Genomic DNA, 20410 nt, shown 5'->3' with positions numbered 1-20410 from the left:
AAGCAAGCCAAATTGTGGTTTTAGACAATATGTGAGTTCAATAACTTTTAGAAATGTTGCCAGAAAATGGTGGAATGCTTTTTAGTATGAACTAAAGGTAACAACTTTTTTTTCTTTTGGTACCTTAGAGTCCGTTTTGACTCTTGGCAAGTAGCAGGAACAGCCCCTCCAATTTTCCTAGCAAGGTGTTTGCCCCTGCCTTCTTCCTAGGGCTGAGAGTGAGTGACTGGTCCAAGATCACCCAACTGAACTTGTACTTAAGACAGGACTAAAGCTTAAAGTCCTCAAGTCTCTAGTCTAGCACTGTAACCACACAACCAAACTACCTCTAAAATCTCACTATAGACAATACAGTGCCAATGTATTAAGAATTAATCTTCAATTGCTTGATAAGACTGAGATTCTACTACAGAAAATAGAGAAAACATTAAAGATTATAGTTTGAATATTCCTATGAAGTAGAGAATGATAAGACAGCAAAAACTGTTAGTTTGGAAAATGTTAGTTAAAGTAGCAGTTTCTGACCTTCTTAAAGTCTATTTAAAAAATCAGACATCTCGATTTCATGCTATGGTTTTCATTAATGTACAAACCATTTATGTGAAAACCAAATTGCTTCCTGGTACTTCTGTAAAATAAATGAAAAGTTGTAAACATTTAACATGTTCTAACTCTCCCTGACAACTAGAACTCAAAAGAGTGAGTTAAAAAGAGTTAACACTATGAATTAACAGATGAATGAATTTTCTTCTAGACTCAAGCAAAATGAAGGGCATCTGTAAACACCAAGATTCATATTTTTTTTTATTTCTGTAAACTTCTGCCTGGATGCTACCTTTTTAATAACATGAGCTGCACTGGTGGCCTTAAGCAGTAACATTTACTGTAATTGCTGGAGATGCAATAAGTGAATACCTGGGAGCGTATATTTTCAAAAGACTCTCCCAGCTGTGAAATCTTTTCCTCAGAGAGGCTATCTGCCATCATTGCTTTTAGTTATTACCGTAATGTGCTGCTTTAGAAGCAGTTGCATATGGCAGGAAAGACTTATCTTAATACTATAAATCAATTCATAAACACGTTGCATTTTTCCCAGGTTGAAGTTTCTAAGCTCAGGAATATGCCACTAAAGACTAACTGCAAAGAATTGAATCAGAAGAGCAGGATTGCCTTAATATTGTGACTTCTCAGATAATTATCAAATAAGAAATAAAATTTGAACTTGACACGTAATCAAACCAGTTCTTATTTTTCTCCTTAAAGTACTACATAGTGAATTCATTTTGACTGTGGAGACTTTTGATTAAGTGGAGATTTCCATTAGTGGAAGTTAGGGAAAGTGGATTTTGCCAAATCCTCTTTAATTCTGCACTCACCATTAACCTGCTCCAAATTTGAAACATGTCTCAGAATATGGGAGGTAATATGAGGATGCTATTATTTCCAAGATAAGCAGAATCTCTCCTTCAATGGTTTTTCATAAGGCTCAGTTTCCAGATCCTAAGCATCCTGGTCATTTTCTATAAACATTCTCTATTTTGACATTCTTTAAATACGATGTCCATAACTGGACTAATTATGCCAGACACAGTATGATTTCTAAAAATAGAGGGGAATAATACTATATTTTGATACTACGGTTCTGTTAATATAACTTAGAATTGCATTAACTTTCTCAATTCTTATTAGGTACCTACATTTTCCACAGGTGCCTAATATAGAGAGCTATGTCAAGCTATTAACAGATAAAAATAATGTCTGCATCAATGACAAAAAGATTAAGAACAAAGTAATGACCAAGAAAATATAGACAGTTCAACCTTGAAGTATGGATGAATTTAGGCAAGTCATTCATTTCGGCAGCTTTATTTCACCATGTCTAAAAGAGAACATCAGTAGTGATGCCGCTTATGACAAATGACCAAGATTTGAAATAATTACAAGAAGATTCCTCCCCATGGACAGGAAGATGCCTCTAAAGTTGAATAATATCACCTATTGAAATGATAGAATAAAAGGTCCCACCGCTGGGTGAGATCATTCGTGGTTTTGGGGTCGAGTACCATCTGTACGCTGATGATACTCAGCTGTACATCTCCACCCCGAACCACCCCAACGATGCCGTCGAAGTGATGTCTCGGTGCCTGGAGGCCGTACGGGTCTGGATGGGAAGTAACAGACTCAAGCTCAACCCCTCCAAGACGGAGTGGCTGTGGTTACCGGCACCCCGGTTCAACCAGTGGATTCCATCACTGGCCATCGGGGGCGAACAACTGGCCCCCGTGGAGCGGGCACGCAATTTGGGCGTCCTCCTGGATGCCCGGCTGTCGATGGATGACCATGTGACAGCCGTGGCAAGGGGGGCGTTCCACCAGGTTCGCCTGGTGCGCCAATTGCGTCCCCTATTGGACCGGGACGCCCTTCACACAGTCACCCATGCGCTAGTGACGTCCCGACTGGACTATTGCAATGCTCTCTACATGGGGCTTCCCTTGAGATGCACCCGAAGGCTGCAGCTGGTCCAGAATGTGGCCGCGCGGGCAATCATGGGAAGTACTAGGTACTCCCACATAACACCTCTCCTGCGCGGGCTGCACTGGCTACCTGTGGCTTTTCGGGTGCGTTTCAAGGTGTTGACTATCATCTTTAAAGCGCTCCATGGCACAGGACCTAGCTATCTGCGGGATTGCATCCTACCCCACACATCCCTGCGGCCGATTCGCTCTCACAGAGAGGGACTCCTTCGGGTGCCGTCCACTAGGCAATGCCAGCGGGCGGCGCCCAGGAGTAGGGCCTTCTCTGTGATGGGCCCGACCCTCTGGAATGACCTCCCCCCCCCCCCCCGACATCAGAACAACCACCGATCTCCGCTCCTTCCGCAAGAAACTTAAGACCCACCTGTTCCACTTAGCTGGCCTGGCCTAACCGTAGCTTCAATCTTTAATCTTTCTGGCCTGTATTTTAAATTTATGGGGGTAGGTTTCTTAGGTTGCTTTTTAATTTTTATTATTATTGTACAGCTTTACATTTAATCTGTTTTTAGGGGTATTTAAGATTTTCTATTTTGTATATGGTCTTTTAACTGCTGTCTGTAAACCGCCCCGAGTCCCTTCGGGGAGAGGGGGTGGTCTATAAATTCAATAAAATTCAAAATTCAAAATACAATGCTTGCTTGTACAATCATTCCACCTATCTCTTTCTCACACTTATTGCATGAACTAGTTCAATGTGCCTACCCACCTGTAGAGTTTGCCTTGCAACAAAAGGATTAATCTTTTGTAAATGGTAATCACATATTGCTGATGCAAAGGATGGCAAAGTAACTATCCAAAAGGGTGGGGGAGGGGATGTATTTTTAACACTTTTGAGGGCAAATAGCAGATCCCCAGCTGATTTGCCGATCCTGAATTTAACCTGGTCAATATAAATTGGAAGAGAGACTTCTTTTACACGAATCTCTCTCAAATTACCATGCAGTAACCCTGAAACGCAGAACTGTAATTTCCCTCAAGACACGAGGGAAGGAGCACATGGGAAGAAACCAAAGGCCTGATCTACAGGAAGATAAGCCCGGCTTATATATAAATCTATATAAATGTATCAATAAAGGAAAATATTTGTAGCTCAGGGTTGAAATGGGGAGGGGGGGGTCCCTTCGTGCTCCGCTTGTTCCCTTGCAGACCTTTCATTACCCAAACTAGGTGAGGCTATCAGAGTTGGTGCCGATGATGTTACCCAGTTTGGGGTAATGAAAGGTCTGCAAGAAAACAACCGAGCTCAGAGAGCACCGAGGGCCTCCCTCCCCCCTATAAATATTTTTTAATACATTCAATAAAATCCGCCCAAAAGGGAGCGTCGTCCAAGGAAGCTCAGACTAGTTGTTTCCGACGGTCTCAGTTCCACTGGGAATTAAAAGCCGGGCGCTTCGGCCTCCTCCAGGCCAAGGACGCTCCGAGAATTCAATATCCCGCGGAAGGAGGAAAAGCGGATCCACCACCCAGGGCTGCGGTTACAGGGCCCGCACACACTTACCGGCTCCGGGGCAGGCGCTGGCTTAACCCCTCCGGCCCAACCCGATCCGCCTGCTGTTACCATAGAGACACTTCCGGCTAAGGCGGGGCTAGAATGCCGCCAATGGCTGTTCTTAGCGTTCGGCCTCTTTGCCTAAAGGGCAATCCCGATCTCGGACGGAATTCTCGGTTAATTCCTCGCGTTAAAAAGGAAAAAAAAAGAAAACGGTGACGCTAATGACTACAACTACCATCGCACCCCGCGCCCTTCCGTCTCGACTGCGTTCGTTTCTACCAGCGCGCCCTTAGAGGCCGAGGGAAGCCTTCGGCGGCTTGAACCCCGCTCCTCTCACATCCGTACTACATTTCCCGGCATGCCGCCGGAATACGGCAATCCCAAATTTCACCGGGTAGTAGGGATTAAGGTTCTCGACGCGGAAGGATCCTGCTATGGTATGATATCATCGCGGCAGCTGGCAACGGAAGTGGGCGGGGCGAAAGGCGCGAAGGTTTCCTTGTATTACACAGCGAAGAGAGGGTGAGGACGATTGGCTATTTTCTCTCTCTCTCTCTCCACCCCCCTTGTTTTTTTTCTTCTCTGCCGCTTGTATAGATTACTTGAAGCGAGCGCCATTCCCCCTTCTTCCCCTTCCTTCTCTTCTGGATACTATTGCCGCTCTCTCCCTTCTCGCTGTTTCTCGGCTGCATCTTTTGCATTGCATTGATCCCCGCTGGGTCATAGCCGTCCGCCCTTTGCAGTGCATTTCTCCTGCTCTGGGAGCCCCTGAGTTGTAAGTCTCTTCTTCCCACCAGGTAACCGTCCTTCCTCCCCCGCCACTCCCGGAATCGACCCCGTAGGCAGCTTCATGGAGTTCCCAGATCTAGGAGCCCACTGCACGGAGCCCTCCTGCAAGCGCCTGGGTGAGGAATTGCGTTTAGCTCTGTGGGGTGGGGGTGGGGAAAAGGTGTCTCCCACCCGACACCCCCCTCCTCTCGTTCCCTTGGCTGGAGTTTGGGAAGGGCAGGAAAGAGAGAGGTAGTGGGGTCGGAGTGAGGATCAGGACTCTTTCCAGCCATGCGTAGTAAGGACGGGGAAGCTGGCAAGCGGGGGTGGGGAATCTTCCACTCTTTCCCCCAAGCAAATGGGAACAGCTGTGGCTTATAATCGAGATTGTAGCCTGCATCTGTCTGGCGACTAGTGGAATTTGTACAGATCGCATTTTCTTTTAGCAACTGTATGAGAAGATACTTCCTGAGATTCAGAAGAAGGATTAAGGGGGGACATGATGGCAGTGTTCCAGTGTTTGAGGAGCTGCCACAAAGAGGGGGTCAACTTATTTTCCAAAGCACCAGAGGGCGAGACAAGAAACAATGGAACTAAATCGAGGAGAGAAGCAACCTGGAATTAAGGAGAAACTTCCTAACAGTGAGGACAGTTAACCAGTGAATACCTTGCCTTCAGAAGTTTTGGGTGTCTTGTCACTGTAGGTCAGTGACGGTGAACATTTTTGACACCGAGTGCCCAAACTGGAACATGTGTGCATGTGCGCATGTTGGAGCACCAGAAACCCAAAGATCAGCTAGCTGGCGCGCGGATGCCCGTTTTAAAGCCTACTTTGGGCCATTTTCAGGCCATTTTTCAGGACTTTTAGGCCTTAAAAATGGCCCAAAAATGGGCTGTAAACATCCTGAAAAACAGCCTATAAACAATCCAGAAAACGGCCTGGAAAAGGCCCGGAAAACGGTTTCTGGCGCTCCAGCACCCATGAAGACCAGCTGGTTGGTGCACATGTGCGCACCAGAAAAGCAGCTGGACGGGCCGTGTGACCACAGAGAGTGCTCTGCATGCCACCTGGGGCACGCGTGCCATAGGTTCGCCATCATGGCTGTAGGTTTTTAAGAAGAGCCCGGATAGCCACTTGTCTGAAATCATAGGGTCTCCTGCTTGAGCAGGGGGGTTGCATTAAAAGACCTCCAAGGTCCTGTCCAGCTCTATTCTGACCTTGTAAATGGATTGGGAATGGGATTTTTTGGGAAGGGGCCTGCTGAATTCATTGTTTTGCTAATACTTTGCCAGTTGAAAAACATGTCAATACAATTGGTCTGAGTATGGTACTTTGTAGCTTCAGTTATATGTTTGTGTGGGAGTAAAACATATTACAACAGCTGCCACATTAATGATGTCCGAGTGATGACACTTGAAATTATTTCATAAACAAAGAGGTCAGCAGGGCCTTCGCTATGGAGATGCACTCTTGGCAATTGTTTAGCTAAAAGCTTTGAGTCCCCAGATGCTTTGATGTTTAATGTGAAGGTAAAAGCTTTATTCCCAGAAGAAATCAGACCAGCAGCCTTTGTTTTCTGTTTTAATTAGATATGCATTCTCTCTTATGAACCAAGTTGCTATATTCATTTTATTCCCAACAATAAGGCTGGCCATCTTAGGAGAGCATTCTACATTGAGAATGTGTAACATAGACATTAGAAATTGTTGCATGCTTCAAATTGGAGAGATTCCATACAGAGTGCCAGCATACATCTTATGCCTAACTCTAACATAGAATGTTAGAACATTCAGTAAACATCTGGTAAAAGGTTGTGTCCAAGGACTTGGATGTTTAGGATTCTGCTTTATATGAAATGTGAACCCCTTAGAGTGAAATTGTGGGCTATTTACTAGGAAGTAAGGCCATAATTGAAAATTGTAAAGATGGAGGACTCTTGCTCCATATCTGAAGGAAAATTTCCTCTCAGTTTATACTTGTGTCACAATTTTGTACTGTTGACATGATCTGTCTCATGTTTCCTAACAAACCAGGGTTAATTGCACTCTATTTTTTTTAAATCCGGTTCTGTTTTAAGACATGACAGTATGAACATATGTGAATGAGTCATTCGTTTTTGCTGCATATTACAAAATAGCCTGGAGTATTTGATGAGACTGTTTTTATGAGACTGTTTTTTAGATGGGAGAGTTAAGAAACAAAATCTTGAGGGTGTTTTTTTTTTTCAGGTTCTCTGATATTTTTATCCAAGACATTCCATCTGTAATCAGTTTACAAAATTAGTGACCATGGTATCTTCTTTGTGTTCAAATCTCTTGGACTGTTTAAAAGACATGTACCTTTTAAAATAAAGTCTGACAATACTACTACCATGAAATCCAGTAAAATGCCTAGAATGTCATTTGAAAAGTTGCAGGGAAAACATTTACAGCTTTTCATTGCTTGTTATTTCCTGCCCTCAGACTTCCTTCCCTTGAAATGTGATGCTTGTGAACAGCTATTCTGCACTGACCATATTACCTATGCCCATCATAACTGCACTTCAGCGTACAAGAAGGTAAGTAAAATTATTCCTAATTTCATAGAATATAATGATTCTATCTTGTATAAGGCACAGAGGAGCAGAACCCCTCTGCTCCATGGAAGCTGTTTGTTCTGCAACCTCAGTTGAAACAGCATAAAGAAGGTTGTGCTATTTGAATTGTGGCTTGTTATTACCTGACATCAACATTGATTTGTCGAGCAAATTTAGTCAGGTTAACTGATTTTTTGACTGGTTATTTCATTAGACATTGAATATGACATTACCAAATAGGTAATGTATCTTGATTTTAGTAAAGTATTTGGCAAGTAGCTCATCCCATTTATGATTAAGAAACTAAATATAAGTTGGATGGCATGACAGTGAAGTGAGAAAAGTGTGCTTGTGAACATTTCCTCACTATGACATTATTGAATGTGGTATCGCAAGGTTGAATCATGTATTCTGAATGTTGTCATCAATGACCTGAAAGAGGAGATGAGACAGGATGCTTATAGAAGTCAAATGCACAGCTGCAGGGTGGTTATCTTGGTTAACAATAGTCCTTATGAAAGGGGTCTTGGAATAATAAGTGACTACAAAGTGAACAAACCAACACTATAGTGCACGGGTGTCAAACTTGATCACGTCATGTGGTATATCGTGACATTTTTTGCCTTTGCAGAGCTGGGGTGGGTGTGGCCTGTGTGTCACGCATCCGGCTCATAGGCCGCCAGTTTGACAGGTCTGCTCTAGTGTGAAGGCTAAAAAAGGCCAAATACAATTTTAGACTGGGTCAGCATAATATAGCTTCAGAAACAAGGAAATAAAAAAGTCTACCACAGGGCTGTCAAACTCCCAGCCCGAGGGCCGGATGTGTCACATGCTGGCCACACATATGCCTAGTTTAGTGAAGGGGGGAAAAAATCCCGATACGTCATGTGACGCCTCTGTGACAACATGAGTTTGACACCCCTGGTCTACAACATTCTGCATTAATCAGACATACCCTTATGTTATCCAGTTCTAGATGACACATTTGAAAAATAATTTGGAGAATGAATGCTATATCATACAGAAAGTTTTCCTGTCTCTTCAGATCCCAGATTCTAAAATATGAAAGTAGATTGTATTTTAATGGGGGGGGGGGGGGGGGGGCTTATAAGAACAGTTACCCAGAGAGGTAGTCAGTTCCTCTTGCTGGAAAAAAACAGAGGCTAGGTAGTCATCTGCAGAGGATGCTTTAATTTAGATTCCTGTCATGAACTGTCATGTTGTACTCAGGAGCTAAAATGGCTCTTTCAGCTCATTGATTATAAACCACCCATTTTGTGAAATTGAATTTCCATATAAGGAAACTTAAGGTAAGGAAATAGCTGGCCTCTGTGCGAAACCTTTTCATCTGTGTTAGTTCTTCATTTTGTGGTACATTTCAGATAAATGCTATAGGTCTTTTAATCCTTGTATCTCTATATAAATTGTTTTTATAAACATGGCCTGCAAAAAGGCTTTGTTAGCAGTTGTCTTATAACTGGAAGGCATTGTTGGTCAAATTTCCAGGAATTGCTCCATTGGATTAAATTTTTATAGAAAAATGTTAATGCAATTTCACTCCCTTTAATAACAAACTAGGAGAGCCCTAACATTATTGGAGGCAAACCAGAGCTACAGAAAAAACAAAAGTTACTTAAGGAATCCAACTAAAAGACAGACTTTTAAAACAAAAACAAAAACTGAGCATGTCCAGTAGCTCCTAAATGCTAAATATCTTGGAAAGGGTGAACTGAGAAACAGAGAAGGATACAAAGATTATCCTGCTTGGAAGGGGTTGGTTAGAACTATGAACGGGTGTACAGTTAGATCGTGGCTATATGCTGCAACATTGTGATTCAGATGAAGTTGATGGTGACTTATTATAGTATAATGTTGGGGTATTTTTGCTGCTCATCACTCAGAATCTATTGTAATTGGAGCTGTATATGAAATAAAATAAATGCATCTGCTTTGTTTCTGAATAAGTGACCTGATAACTTTTTTATTATTGCAGCTTTCATAATCAAACAAAGAGTTATATGATCTTGAAGGTAATGGAAGTAGTATTTGAAATATCCACAAGCCATCATTGTCTGCTGTATGATGCAGGAATCAAGGATACATGTCACCCACTTTCTATCATATTCCTAGGATATACAGGTTCCTGTTTGTCCATTGTGCAGTACACCCATCCCTGTGAAGCGAGGAGAAATGCCTGATATTGTGGTGGGAGCCCATATAGATCAAGACTGCAAATCAGACCCAGCACAGCGTAAGAGAAAGGTAAAAGCATAAAGCAATTTTTTGTTGTATATGGAAGGGAGCTACCAGAATCCTATATACTGGCACTGCGTTTTTTGGTTTGCCAGCTATGCTTAAACTCTAAGACATACGGTAGACTGATCTGACTCTTATCACTAAGCTCACTACGCATGTCCACATTCTTTTCCACATTATTGCTTCTTTGTTCGCCTGCCAAGAAGGTAGGCAGGAACGCTGCCAAAATGTAATCATTAGCTAGTAAGTTTTGTTTTTCATTTTCTTTACAATAAAATGTGTTTCTTAGAATATATCTCGGGTTTATTTTTCTTAATTATGAAGTATACTTCAAGGAAAAACCACGGTTCATTCCTCATTAAATACAATTACCCCAGGAGGGGAACAGGGCTGAATTTCCACCCTGACATATACATTCAGTTTCATTTCTCTCTCTCATTCATATATGTAAATATATATATGTTCTAAAAAAAATGGCTTATAAAACAATACAATTGGAATAAAGATTCAAAAGGAAATTGTATGTTAAGAATTTAATTTAACCCTTTATGGACTTGCAGAAAACAGAAAAAGGTGAACATTTAATTTATGGTTTTGATGATTAGACAGAAAAGATTGTAGAAATGAGAATTTTGTTGTAACTTTAGAGAAAGAGATAAATATTGTACTTACAATTGCTCTAAAGAAGATTGGAAGTTGCTACTTTGAATCTTTTTCTTTTTTGTTATTCTTTTTTTCCTTTCTTGCACTTTAGCTTTTTCCTTGCTTGCTTGCTTTTTCTTTGTTCTTTCTTTATATTAGTTTGTATTCATTTTTACTTTCTTTTTAAAAAAATACTGTAGTAAAATTAGTTTTTTTTAAAAAAAATATTAGTAGGCACAGGTTAAACTGCTTATAGGGGACTCCAATTTCACTGGAAGGAATTTGAAAGCCTGCAGTAGCAAAATAAGAAAGGGAGGATATGCGTACTTACTGTAAGATCCAAATCAGACTACGCAGTTTGGAGATATCTTAATTCAGGGATTATTTCTTCACCGTTTAGAGGTTGGAGGCTTCGTAAATAATAAAGTAGGCAGACTTTGTTGATCCTCTACTTGCAATTCAACTCTACACTCTGATTAATCTCAACTTTTCCTAGATCTTCACCAACAAGTGTCAGCGCCCTGGCTGCAAACAACGGGAAATGATGAAGGTGCTCTGTGACCAATGTCATGGCAACTTCTGCCTCAAACACCGGCATCCTCTGGACCATGATTGTAATGGGACTGGGCGTTCACTCTCCAAAGCCGGGTAAAGGCAGGACTGAGAATTTTACTAGTTACAATTGTATAATAATGGTACCAACCATCTGTGTTACTTTCCACCATTTCCTGATATTTCTATAAAAGTAATTGAGCTTGCCAGACAACAGGTGGTCTTCCTCAGATCCTTCTAAAATCTCAGTAACATTGTTTTCCTGGGCTAATTATCCCTACAGTTTGACCAAGAGGCAACTGGACTTCCTGGTTTTTCTTTGAATATGTTTCACTTCCCATCCAAGAAGCTGTTAGAGCTGAAGAAGCTTTGTTGCCCCTTGGAAAAAAAACACCTTTGGGGACAACCATGACCTGGATGACTGAGAATCTCCATAAACCCTGCAGTTTGAATTTAGCTTGAAAGTCAGATTAGTCATACAAGAGTGAGACTAACATAGCTGCCAAAAAGGGTTGCAAAATGGATTTTGATTCATTTCAAGGAAAGGCAAATAGGTGGTGTGAGGCCATGATGGGCTGATGCTGATAACGAAAGCTTTGTTTCTGGTTCCAGGAATGCTGCCATAGCCAGGGCTCCAAAATCTGCCAAAGAACCTGTAAACGCTATATGTAGCGGCGCAGCCATGAGATCTCATGTCAGCCAACCAACCTCTAGCAGGTACAGTCATCACCTGAATCTGGATGCTTTCTTGTCTTTTTCAGTTTGCAGTGACAGCTTTCCATAAGTGCTGTTTTGACTTATGATACCTGACACTTCTCTGTCTATGGTTTGAGCAGACAGCACGCTATCTTCCAGATACTTTTTTTAGAACATGGAGGACAGGTTGCCATTTATTCCTGTACTACAATTAACACATGTTAACCAAGTATAATCATGTATCAGAATGTTGAGTTGCGGTGGCGCAGTGGTTAGAGTGCAGTATTGCAGGCTACTTCTGCTGACTACTGGCTGCCTGTAATTTGGCAGTTCGAATCTCACCAGGCTTACGGTTGACTCAGCCTTCCATCTATCGGAGGTGGATAAAATGAGGACCCAAATTGTTGGGGGCAATATGCTGACTCTGTAAACTGCTTAGAGAGGGCTGTAAAGCACTGTAAAGCAGTATACAAGTCTAAGTCCTATTGCTATGCTATCAGTAGCATATAATGCATATCAGTTTGTACTCTGCTGTAGTGATCATGATGCCTCTTTATGATGCATTGGTCCATTTGGACATATACAAAAACTGGAATATGTGAGACTTACTCAAAGTAAGCCAGAAAGAAAGGCTTGCTCAGATAGCTTTCAGCTTATGTAACAGGTAGAAAAATACCAAAATGAAGAATTTGAAAAAGATACAAGAAGTTATAGTTCTCGGTGTCAGCTAGATTATGCAATAGCATTCTAGTGAAAAAGTATTAGGAAGTGAGGGGGAAAATGAGGATTGCCAAGCTTTGTTGGAAGGTATAAATGGATGGGATCCATAATTCTTGGGAGATATCACACCAAGTGAGCATTCTTTGTGAACATCCCAACTCAATTCTTTTGAAAATCAACAGTGTATTCTGTCCAAATAAACTTTGAGCTGGGGAAAGTACATATCAGTGCAGGACTACGTGAATATGTGATGCCTGTAGATCACAAAGAAAAGTGGGGAAAAAACAATTTCTTTGCTTGGGTATATTAGTCTCTGAAGAAAAAGAACCAAATAGCACTGCAAGTGTTTTCCAGCCCTCAGAATGATGTTGTTTGTTTAATCATATCCTCTGAAAACCCTGCTGGTGCTAAAGAATGTTATAAAACTGGACCCCAGTTCGGCAATTCACATTTCTCCTATGGGGGCACAAGACCCTCTTGTGAATATTTGCGTTGGCAATTTTAGCATCTGCCAACTTCAAGCATTTGGCAGCTGGCTTTTTTCTCTTTGCGCACAGATCAAGTGAGACAGTAAGAGCACCTCAGCCACAAAGCCCTACTATACCTGTTGTTGCTCTGCAGAACGGTTTGGTAAGTCTAGTCTCAATGTACTTGTATGTAATACATAGATTATGTTACCTGTTGATACTCCCCTCATCACTTGAATGGCTGCAAAAGTGGGTAATTATTATGACATCTTAAATAATGTGGTCTAATAGTTGCAGTGGAGGCCCAGGAAAAAAAAAGTAGGCAACCATCAATCAGTTCACATGAGAAACCAACTTATGTGTTGTTTGCTTCTCTCCTGATCGGCCATCCCATTAATTGACCAGTATCCCACCTCAGGTTGAAGGCCCCTCTCAGCTGTGAAATTTTAATTGGTGATTTTGAGCCAGTTTCCTCATCCTAACATACCGAACCTCACAGAATTGCCATTGATGAAAATGGGAGGAGAGTGCGCCATGGGATGGAGACCACCTCAATGAAAGGCAGGATAGAAGTCAGATAAGTAAATAATCTGCCTCATTTAAGGGACTCTTTTTCCAACACCTTCCCCTAAGCACTACCCCAAGCTGGCTCTTTAAAACTATTACAGCTGTCTACCACTATTGTTTCAAAGAACGGGGAAATTGGGATTAAAAAGTTGAGAGTCAATGGAGAGTAGGGAAGTCCAAAATTGTTTTTTGTCATGCCTCATAGCTGGTATGGATTCTGTAGAAACTCCTTGATCTGGTAGCTTGAAGATATTGTCTGATATTTTGATATTTTGATGTGTTTCATGCCTACATAATTTATTGTCCATGAGGGAAAAATAGAACAATGGCACAATTCAGGTCCCAGATCCTTGAAATGTGCCCAGACATGTGCAAGCGCTGAGGGTTTTTGGTTTCCCTCAAGTAAGGCTGATTCTGCTTTCGTGCTTCATTTCAGAGTGAAGAGGAAGCGTTACAGCGAGCCTTGGAGATGTCTCTGGCAGAAACAGCGGCCATTCAACCACAGCCCTGCAGGTAATGAAAGCCAGTAGAAATGAACAAAGTTATACTTACCATGAAAGGTCCTCTCCGAGCTTGTTTGTTTTTTAATTGCAGATTTTTCATTATCCAAACTAGGTAACATGATCAGTGCTAGTCTGACTAGCCCTGATCATTTTACATAGTTTGGGTAATGAAAAATCTGCAACGAAACAATCAAGCTCCGAGAACACCAAGGACCCCTCATTTCAACCTTGAACTACAAATATTCTCTTTTTATTGTACTACCATGCCAGGCTACTTACTGAGAAGTTACAGCCCAACTCTCTTGTTTCTAACCCTTGGGGTTGAAGGTGAGCATTCATAGCACTCGGTCCTAATCAGGCCTTCTGAACAATAAACATAAAACAAAGATTCTCCATTTAGAGATCACCCAATTTGCCAACGGTGGGATGACGATGTCAGTAAGGGGAAAATATTAATAATAAAGACTGTCCAGTTCATTTTGACCTTGTTCTAACAGCACCCAAGAGGAGGAGGACCTGGCACTGGCTCGAGCGCTTTCAGCTAGCGAGGAAGAATATCAACAACGGCAACAAGTAAAAGAGATGAGCAATTTTTGACAATTCAGTGTCTTCATAGCTTGACGTAATTCAGCTTGCAAATATCGTATTGTGTTACATCCCAGCAAGGGAAGTACTAATCCAATTATTGGAATTCAAACTGGAAAAACTGGTCTTTTGGCCACTCTGTAAAGGTAGTCCTTGCTTAATGACCGATCACTTAGTAACCAGTCAAAGTTACAATGGACTTACACACACACACACACACACACAGAAAAGGGTACTTATGTCCATATTTGCAACAGCAACAGACAAACTCATACCATATTTTTCGGAGTATAAGACACACCAAGATTTTGAAGAGGCAAATTTAAAAAAAAGTTTTTGCACTCTGTAGATTTCCAAAAAACAACCCGTTTTTCACAAAAACGGGCCCTTTTTTGTCAAAAAAGGGCATTGATAGCCTCTAGGAGGCTTATAGAGTGCTGCTGGGGGTTGGGGGGGCAGAAAATGGCCCGTTTTTCATTCTTTTTTGTCCTCCCCAGCCCCCAGGAGTACTCGGGAAGCCTCCTAAAGGCTGCATGCAGCCATTTTGATGAAGGGGGCGAGGTTTTGGGAGGCCAAAAATGCTGTATTTAGTGTATAAGATACACCCAGATTTTCAGCCTCTTTTTTGAGGGAAAACGGTGCGTCTTGTGCTCCGAAAAATACGGTATCCTGTATTCATATGACAAGCCGGTTGCAGCTTTCCACAGTCATGTGACATGATTTATGATGTTTTTTGGCAGAAACCAGTTTCTGTGGAAAAAACACCCCTAGGAATGCATACACTTGACAACTGCAGAGTTCGCTTAACAAGAGCTGTACAAATGGTTGTAAAATCAAGTCAGTTGCGTGGGTGTCTCAACTTATGTCTGTCATGGCATAACAAAGACATGACAGATTCCAGGCTCCATTACAGTCATAAGTCGAGGACTATCTGTAGCTCTTTCTGAACAGAACCTTGGAGGTTGGAAATTCTAGTTCTTGTTAGATGTTTTTCCTTGGGGGATTCGGTAGTAATTAATTAGTAATTGCCTTTACTAGTCTGTGTAATAAACACATTTCCTCCCCCCCCCCCCAAAAAAAGCTACAGGTGAACACAAGAAGCAGGTACTAAAGTCTCAAGTACCAGAACTTTGCTGTGTTTACTTTTGAGCTATAAAAAACTGATTAAATAGGATTAACTGTTTAAAATTTATAGTCCCAAACAGCTACAAAAAACATATTGCATAAATATTTTGAAATTGTATGACCCTCTTCTGATATATAAAGAAAGTGAAAGGATCTTTAAAAGAATCATTATCGGTAGTATGATGCCTCAAATAAGCTGCAGAACTCTCTCTACTGAGCTTATGCTATTCTATTCTGGTAGAGTCTTTACAGATACAAACTGTATGAGAGGGTTTTTTAATGAGCACATTCCCGTAAGACAGGGGTGTCCAAACCTGGGAACTTTAAGACTTGTGGACTTCAACTCCCAGAATTCCCCAGCCAGCCATGCTGGCTGGCTGGGGAATTCTGGGAGTTGAAGTCCACAAGTCTTAAAGTTCCCAAGTTTGGACACCCCTGCCGTAAGACTTCAACAAGGACCTGCAATACACTCTCACAATAAGAAGAAAAAGCATTGCAATGGCTGGCAGCCATTTATGAATGGGGTGGCCGCAGGCTTTGGGGATTGGGTAGTAGTAGCCTAAGGAAAAGTGAGGGGTGTACATGTGCTATAGAATTTTTTTTCTTCCTTGCTGTAGTCCCGAAGGAGCTTTTTTCAAGAGGCAGCTGGACTTTCTGGGTTTTCTTTTTTTTGAAGACGTTTTACTTCTCCCCCAAGAAGCTTCTTCAGCTCTGAATGGTGGGGAGCTGAAGAAGCTTCTTGGATGAGAAGCGAAACGTCTTCAAAGAAAAACCAGAAAGTCCAGTTTCCTCTTGAAAAAGCAACTTTGGGACAACCACGAGGTGGATGACTGAGAGTCTCCGTGCTGTAATAAATGATGAACAATATTGTGCAGAGGGGAGGGGAGGGAAGAAAAGATTGTTTATCCTTCTCCGCTGTTCTCATCTATCTGTATCTTTGTGTCCTAGGCTCGAAGCACAAAGCCATCCAATTGCTGCTTATCCTGAGCATCACCAGAATCATTCGAACAGGAAATCATCTGTGGCCATTCTGGGGCTTCCTTTATGCTTCCTGGTTTACCACTGGGGCACTCTCAGAAGTACTAATAATGAACCAAAGACTGAATCCCTGCCCAGATCTTGCAGAGAGTCTCTTTGCCATCCAACTGCTGCCGGGTGCAGGAGTGCATTAGGACTGTGTCTGTGCCTTCTGAGACAGCTGGCACCATTTCTCCCATTGGACAAGGCAGCAGTGATTACTGCTGTAAGGTCCCCAATCCTTGTCATTTTTTAATCGGCTTCCAATGATGTGCTGCGCTGGGAATATTTCACGGCAGAGAATGAAGGACTTAACTTACTGCCGTCCTCCAATCTGTTTTTGTCTCTAGCACATTTGGACAGTAGGTGGTGCTAAATGCTTTCATAGGAGGGGACTTTCGCTACCTCCTCCTGCTCTGCTGCTTCTTGCAAAATAAGAAGAAGATACCTCCCTATAGCTGCTTTTTTGAAGTTTCTATATCAAATAAACATCTTAGCTGCTAGTTGGGATTCCTAAGATTACACCACCAAAGCAAGGGAAGGAACTGCCTCTGGGGTCTGATCCATGTAAGCCTTTCCTTGCTGGGAGCTGACAACTAAATCTTCTCACACTGAGTGTCTTGAATGTTACTGTCAGCCCATTGCCCTGTTCTCTGACACTCGTCACCCTCTGAGAAAGGCAGCCAAAGATCAGCCTTGAAGAAATGAGTAACCAACATCCAGTACATAGCCAGTTGCTTTAGACTGCATGAAACAGAGCTGATTGCCCCTAGGTGACTCCCATGCTTCAGTGAACCTGTTGGTAATTGTTTTCCATCCGATGCATGTTTGGTTGGGACCACCTTCTGCCAGCTGTCACTTGGCTCCCTCCCTCTCTCGGCAGGTCCCAGGCATTGTCCAACATTCTGTGCCTTTGCTGCGTCGCTTACAGGGTCACAGCAGGGAAGATTATTCGAAACTGGCGGGAACCAATAAATTGACAGACGGAAAGAGCTCATCCTTTGCTTTCATTGGGTTAAGTTTTCTACCTTTGCAATGGGATTTAGGCTTCATCCCCCCCCCCCCCTTTCTTCCTCTGTCTGTTCCCAGTTCTGTTCTGAATGCCCTTCCGTTCTCTGTAGCAATTTGGGACTACAAGGAATTCATTAAATCCATTGGTAGTATTTGTGCAGTGGATATAGCAAATGTTCTTTCAAATACATATCTTTAGGAATGTCAGGAAATAATTATTTTGATTTGTTCTGAAACTGCCTGTACTGGGAATTAATGAACTGCAATATTTGGTAGGACAGCTCCTTACTAGATAAAATTGACGGGATTTGTTTAACTGACGAAAATATTCTAGCCCAGGTACTAGGGTAGAAAGGTTTCTTAAATGCAGCATGTTTCCAGAATTACTTAATGCAAGGCTAATTTAAGTTATCAAGACATTATCTGATCTGGCTTCCTGATTTGAAATTCGTACGTCTCCTTTATAAGCATGCCTACAAATCATGCACTAGAATAAATACAATATTTTAGTTTGCAAGTAAAAGAGGCCTTTGTGCAACCTATAAAAACCTATAAGGACTTTCTGTCATGGAATTAGTCCACCTTTGCAATTACAAAATGGAGCAAGAATCAAATTTCTCCATGTGTGTACGTACATGCAGAGAGAGAGAGATGTGAAGTTAGATTTCTTACTGAAAGAAGAAAGCTTCACCTTTGTGTCCACTGATTTGGAAAGCGTGTATTGTGCAACGCGGAGTTTACTTTTCAATAAATATGCATGGGTATGGGCAAGATTTTATTTATGTTGTAGACATTGGGCCATTTTAAACAGAGTTTTAAAACTGTACTTTTAAAAATCCAATCAAATGAATCTTTACTTAAAATGTTTTTGAATGGTTTGTTTACTTATTTATAATGTACGCTTCATGAAAACATTTCCAGGTCGTCTGGATAAGATATTTTGTTCCTGTTTCCTGACCAGCTGTTGATTACAAAATGGCTGAGGATGTTTGAATCAAAAATAGAGAAATGGCCTTGACCTAAAATAGTATACTAACATGCTCTATCCCAACAGAGTACAGCCCAAGCCAAAGAAAAAGTATTCAAATGTGTGTATCTAGAACACACATTTGTGTGTTCTACACAAGCTTGCTTGCTTTCCAAGCTTGTGAACTGCATTTAGCTTCTGGGTCCCAAATTTCAATCTAAGACATGTGTGCCTGGTATTTGAAAACTTTATACAGCCATTTCTTTCATGCCTATGCTTTGGTTAGGAATTAAAAGTAGCTATGTGTTCTATCTGTCTAATGAACTGGGTAATATATGGTGAATGGCAAATGTCCAAATTTAGATCTTTGTTGTTAACATTGCAGCATGTTAACAATGTTGGTCTTGTACTAAATTGGATCTTTGAGATATGGAATAAGAACTAATTCTGCACTTATCTGTTAGCGTGTTACACAGTTTGATTGTATTACCATTTTGGGTTCTTGTTCTTTTGGGGTTTTTTTGCTCACCATTAGTGTTAAAATCTCATGTCAAGAAGCTTGTGCCTGCCCTGGAGATAATCAATTAGTGCAATATCCTCTTTGTGATTACAGCAATTCATTTTCAGAGGTAATTGTCAATTCTTAACTCTAGCCCATTTGAGAGGAAGAGCATGAGACAGCCAAAAGAAGCTGACTTAATTAATTGGGGTGCAAAAGGTATTGGTGGATAAACGGTGCCAAGGTAACAATGTAAGCTAATAATACAAATAAACCCTAATTACTGACATAGAGAACATTTCCACTGCAAAACCTGAAGCCAATTTTTGGTCCTTGATCTCTTTTGGAACACCAGTCTCCAAAGTGGGGCGTGGGAGGAGTCAGTGATGAGACATACCAAAGCTAGATGTCCATGGGAGGGATCATTGAGCCTGAGTCTCCCGAGAGTGTAGTATTCCCTGCAGGACCCTCCTTCTGAAGGATGCCTCAGCCGAGGCATACGCATCTAGCCGGTAGTGCCTGATGAAGGGCGATGGCGAGGACTAGGCAGCAGTCCTGCAGATGTCCTCGATGAGTGCCTGAGTGGCCCAGACCGCAGAGGTGGCCGCACTCTGGGTGGAGTGTGCGATGATGCCCACCGACACAGGCAGCCCTCGAGCCTCATAGGCCTTGGAAATGGCTAACCTTATCCGTCTGCTGATGGTGGTTGTGGAGACCTTGGCTCCCCGAGCCGAGGGATGGAAGGAAACAAAGAGAGCCTCCAACCGCCTGAAGGCAGCTGTGCGCTTGAGGTAAATGCGCAGTGCCCTTCTTACGTCCAGGCGGTGCCAGGACCTCTCTCTCCGAAGAGGGAGAAGGACAGAAATCCAGGAGGATTATCTCCTGGCCCCTATGAAATGGGGAATTGACCTTTGGCATGAAGGCTGGATCGAGTCTGAGCACGACCCTGTTGCTGTGGAAAATGCAGATGTCCGCCCTGGTGGAAAGAGCATTAAGCTCGGACACCCTCCTGGCAGAGGTGATCGCCACGAGGAAGACCACCTTGAGGGTTAGGAATTGTAAGTTCACCTCCCTGAGGGGTTCGAAAAGTGCCTCCAACAGCGCCTGGAGCACCGTGGGAAGGTCCCACGAGGGGAAACAGTGAACCACCAGGGACCAGAGATTAGCTGCCCCTCTGAGGAATCGTTTGATGACTGGGTGCTGGGATGGGTTGGGCACCCACCCCTCCTAGGATGGTGGCCAGGGTGGAAACCTGCCTTCTGAGAGTACTGTGAGCTAGGCCTTTCTCCAGACCGTCCTGGAGGAATTCCAGCACCTGGGGAACTGACGCCGATGTTGGGTCTACCTGCGCAGACCGGCACCAGGCCGCGAAGGAAGTCCAAGTCGCATCGTAGATGCGGGTAGTGGACTTCCGTCTAGCTACCTCAATGGTC

At 42.4% G+C, this 20410-nt stretch overlaps 2 protein-coding genes across 5 annotated transcripts in view; one reads left to right on the top strand and one right to left on the bottom strand.

The window, feature by feature from the left end:
- TTLL4 (tubulin tyrosine ligase like 4) overlaps positions 1 to 4172 on the bottom strand; it is a 30291-nt gene extending 26119 nt beyond the window's left edge. Inside the window, exon 1 of one of the 2 annotated variants that reach the window (XM_081949449.1) lies at positions 4033 to 4172. In XM_081949449.1, the coding sequence (XP_081805575.1) occupies positions 4033 to 4095 (63 nt within the window). In that variant the 5' untranslated portion in view covers positions 4096 to 4172. Of the gene's footprint in view, positions 1 to 3826; positions 3934 to 4032 lie in introns of those variants that run through there. The other variant, XM_081949450.1, reaches the window with a different exon arrangement.
- Positions 4173 to 4424: 252 nt separating this feature from the next.
- On the top strand, positions 4425 to 18378 carry ZFAND2B (zinc finger AN1-type containing 2B). Of its 3 annotated transcripts, XM_081949467.1 has the most exons (10): positions 4425 to 4548; positions 4824 to 4931; positions 7258 to 7352; positions 9501 to 9632; positions 10765 to 10916; positions 11433 to 11537; positions 12794 to 12866; positions 13707 to 13783; positions 14271 to 14346; positions 16432 to 18378. In XM_081949467.1, the coding sequence occupies exons 2-10, from the start codon at positions 4877 to 4879 to the stop codon at positions 16468 to 16470; spliced, it is 804 nt and encodes a 267-aa protein (XP_081805593.1). In that variant the 5' UTR covers positions 4425 to 4548; positions 4824 to 4876; the 3' UTR covers positions 16471 to 18378. The 3 variants fall into 3 exon arrangements, with proteins under 3 accessions (XP_081805593.1, XP_081805594.1, XP_081805595.1); XM_081949468.1 differs by lacking the exons at positions 14271 to 14346; positions 16432 to 18378 and adding an exon at positions 14044 to 14257; XM_081949469.1 differs by lacking the exons at positions 4425 to 4548; positions 4824 to 4931; positions 7258 to 7352 and adding an exon at positions 9368 to 9400.
- Positions 18379 to 20410: the final 2032 nt, after the last annotated feature.

This window comes from Natrix helvetica, assembly GCF_964273705.1.
Source record: "Natrix helvetica genome assembly, chromosome: 1".
In the NCBI taxonomy this organism is placed as follows: domain Eukaryota; kingdom Metazoa; phylum Chordata; class Lepidosauria; order Squamata; family Natricidae; genus Natrix; species Natrix helvetica.
The sequence above is the reverse complement of the archived record's forward strand: the minus strand, read 5'-3'. Positions and strand labels throughout refer to the sequence as shown.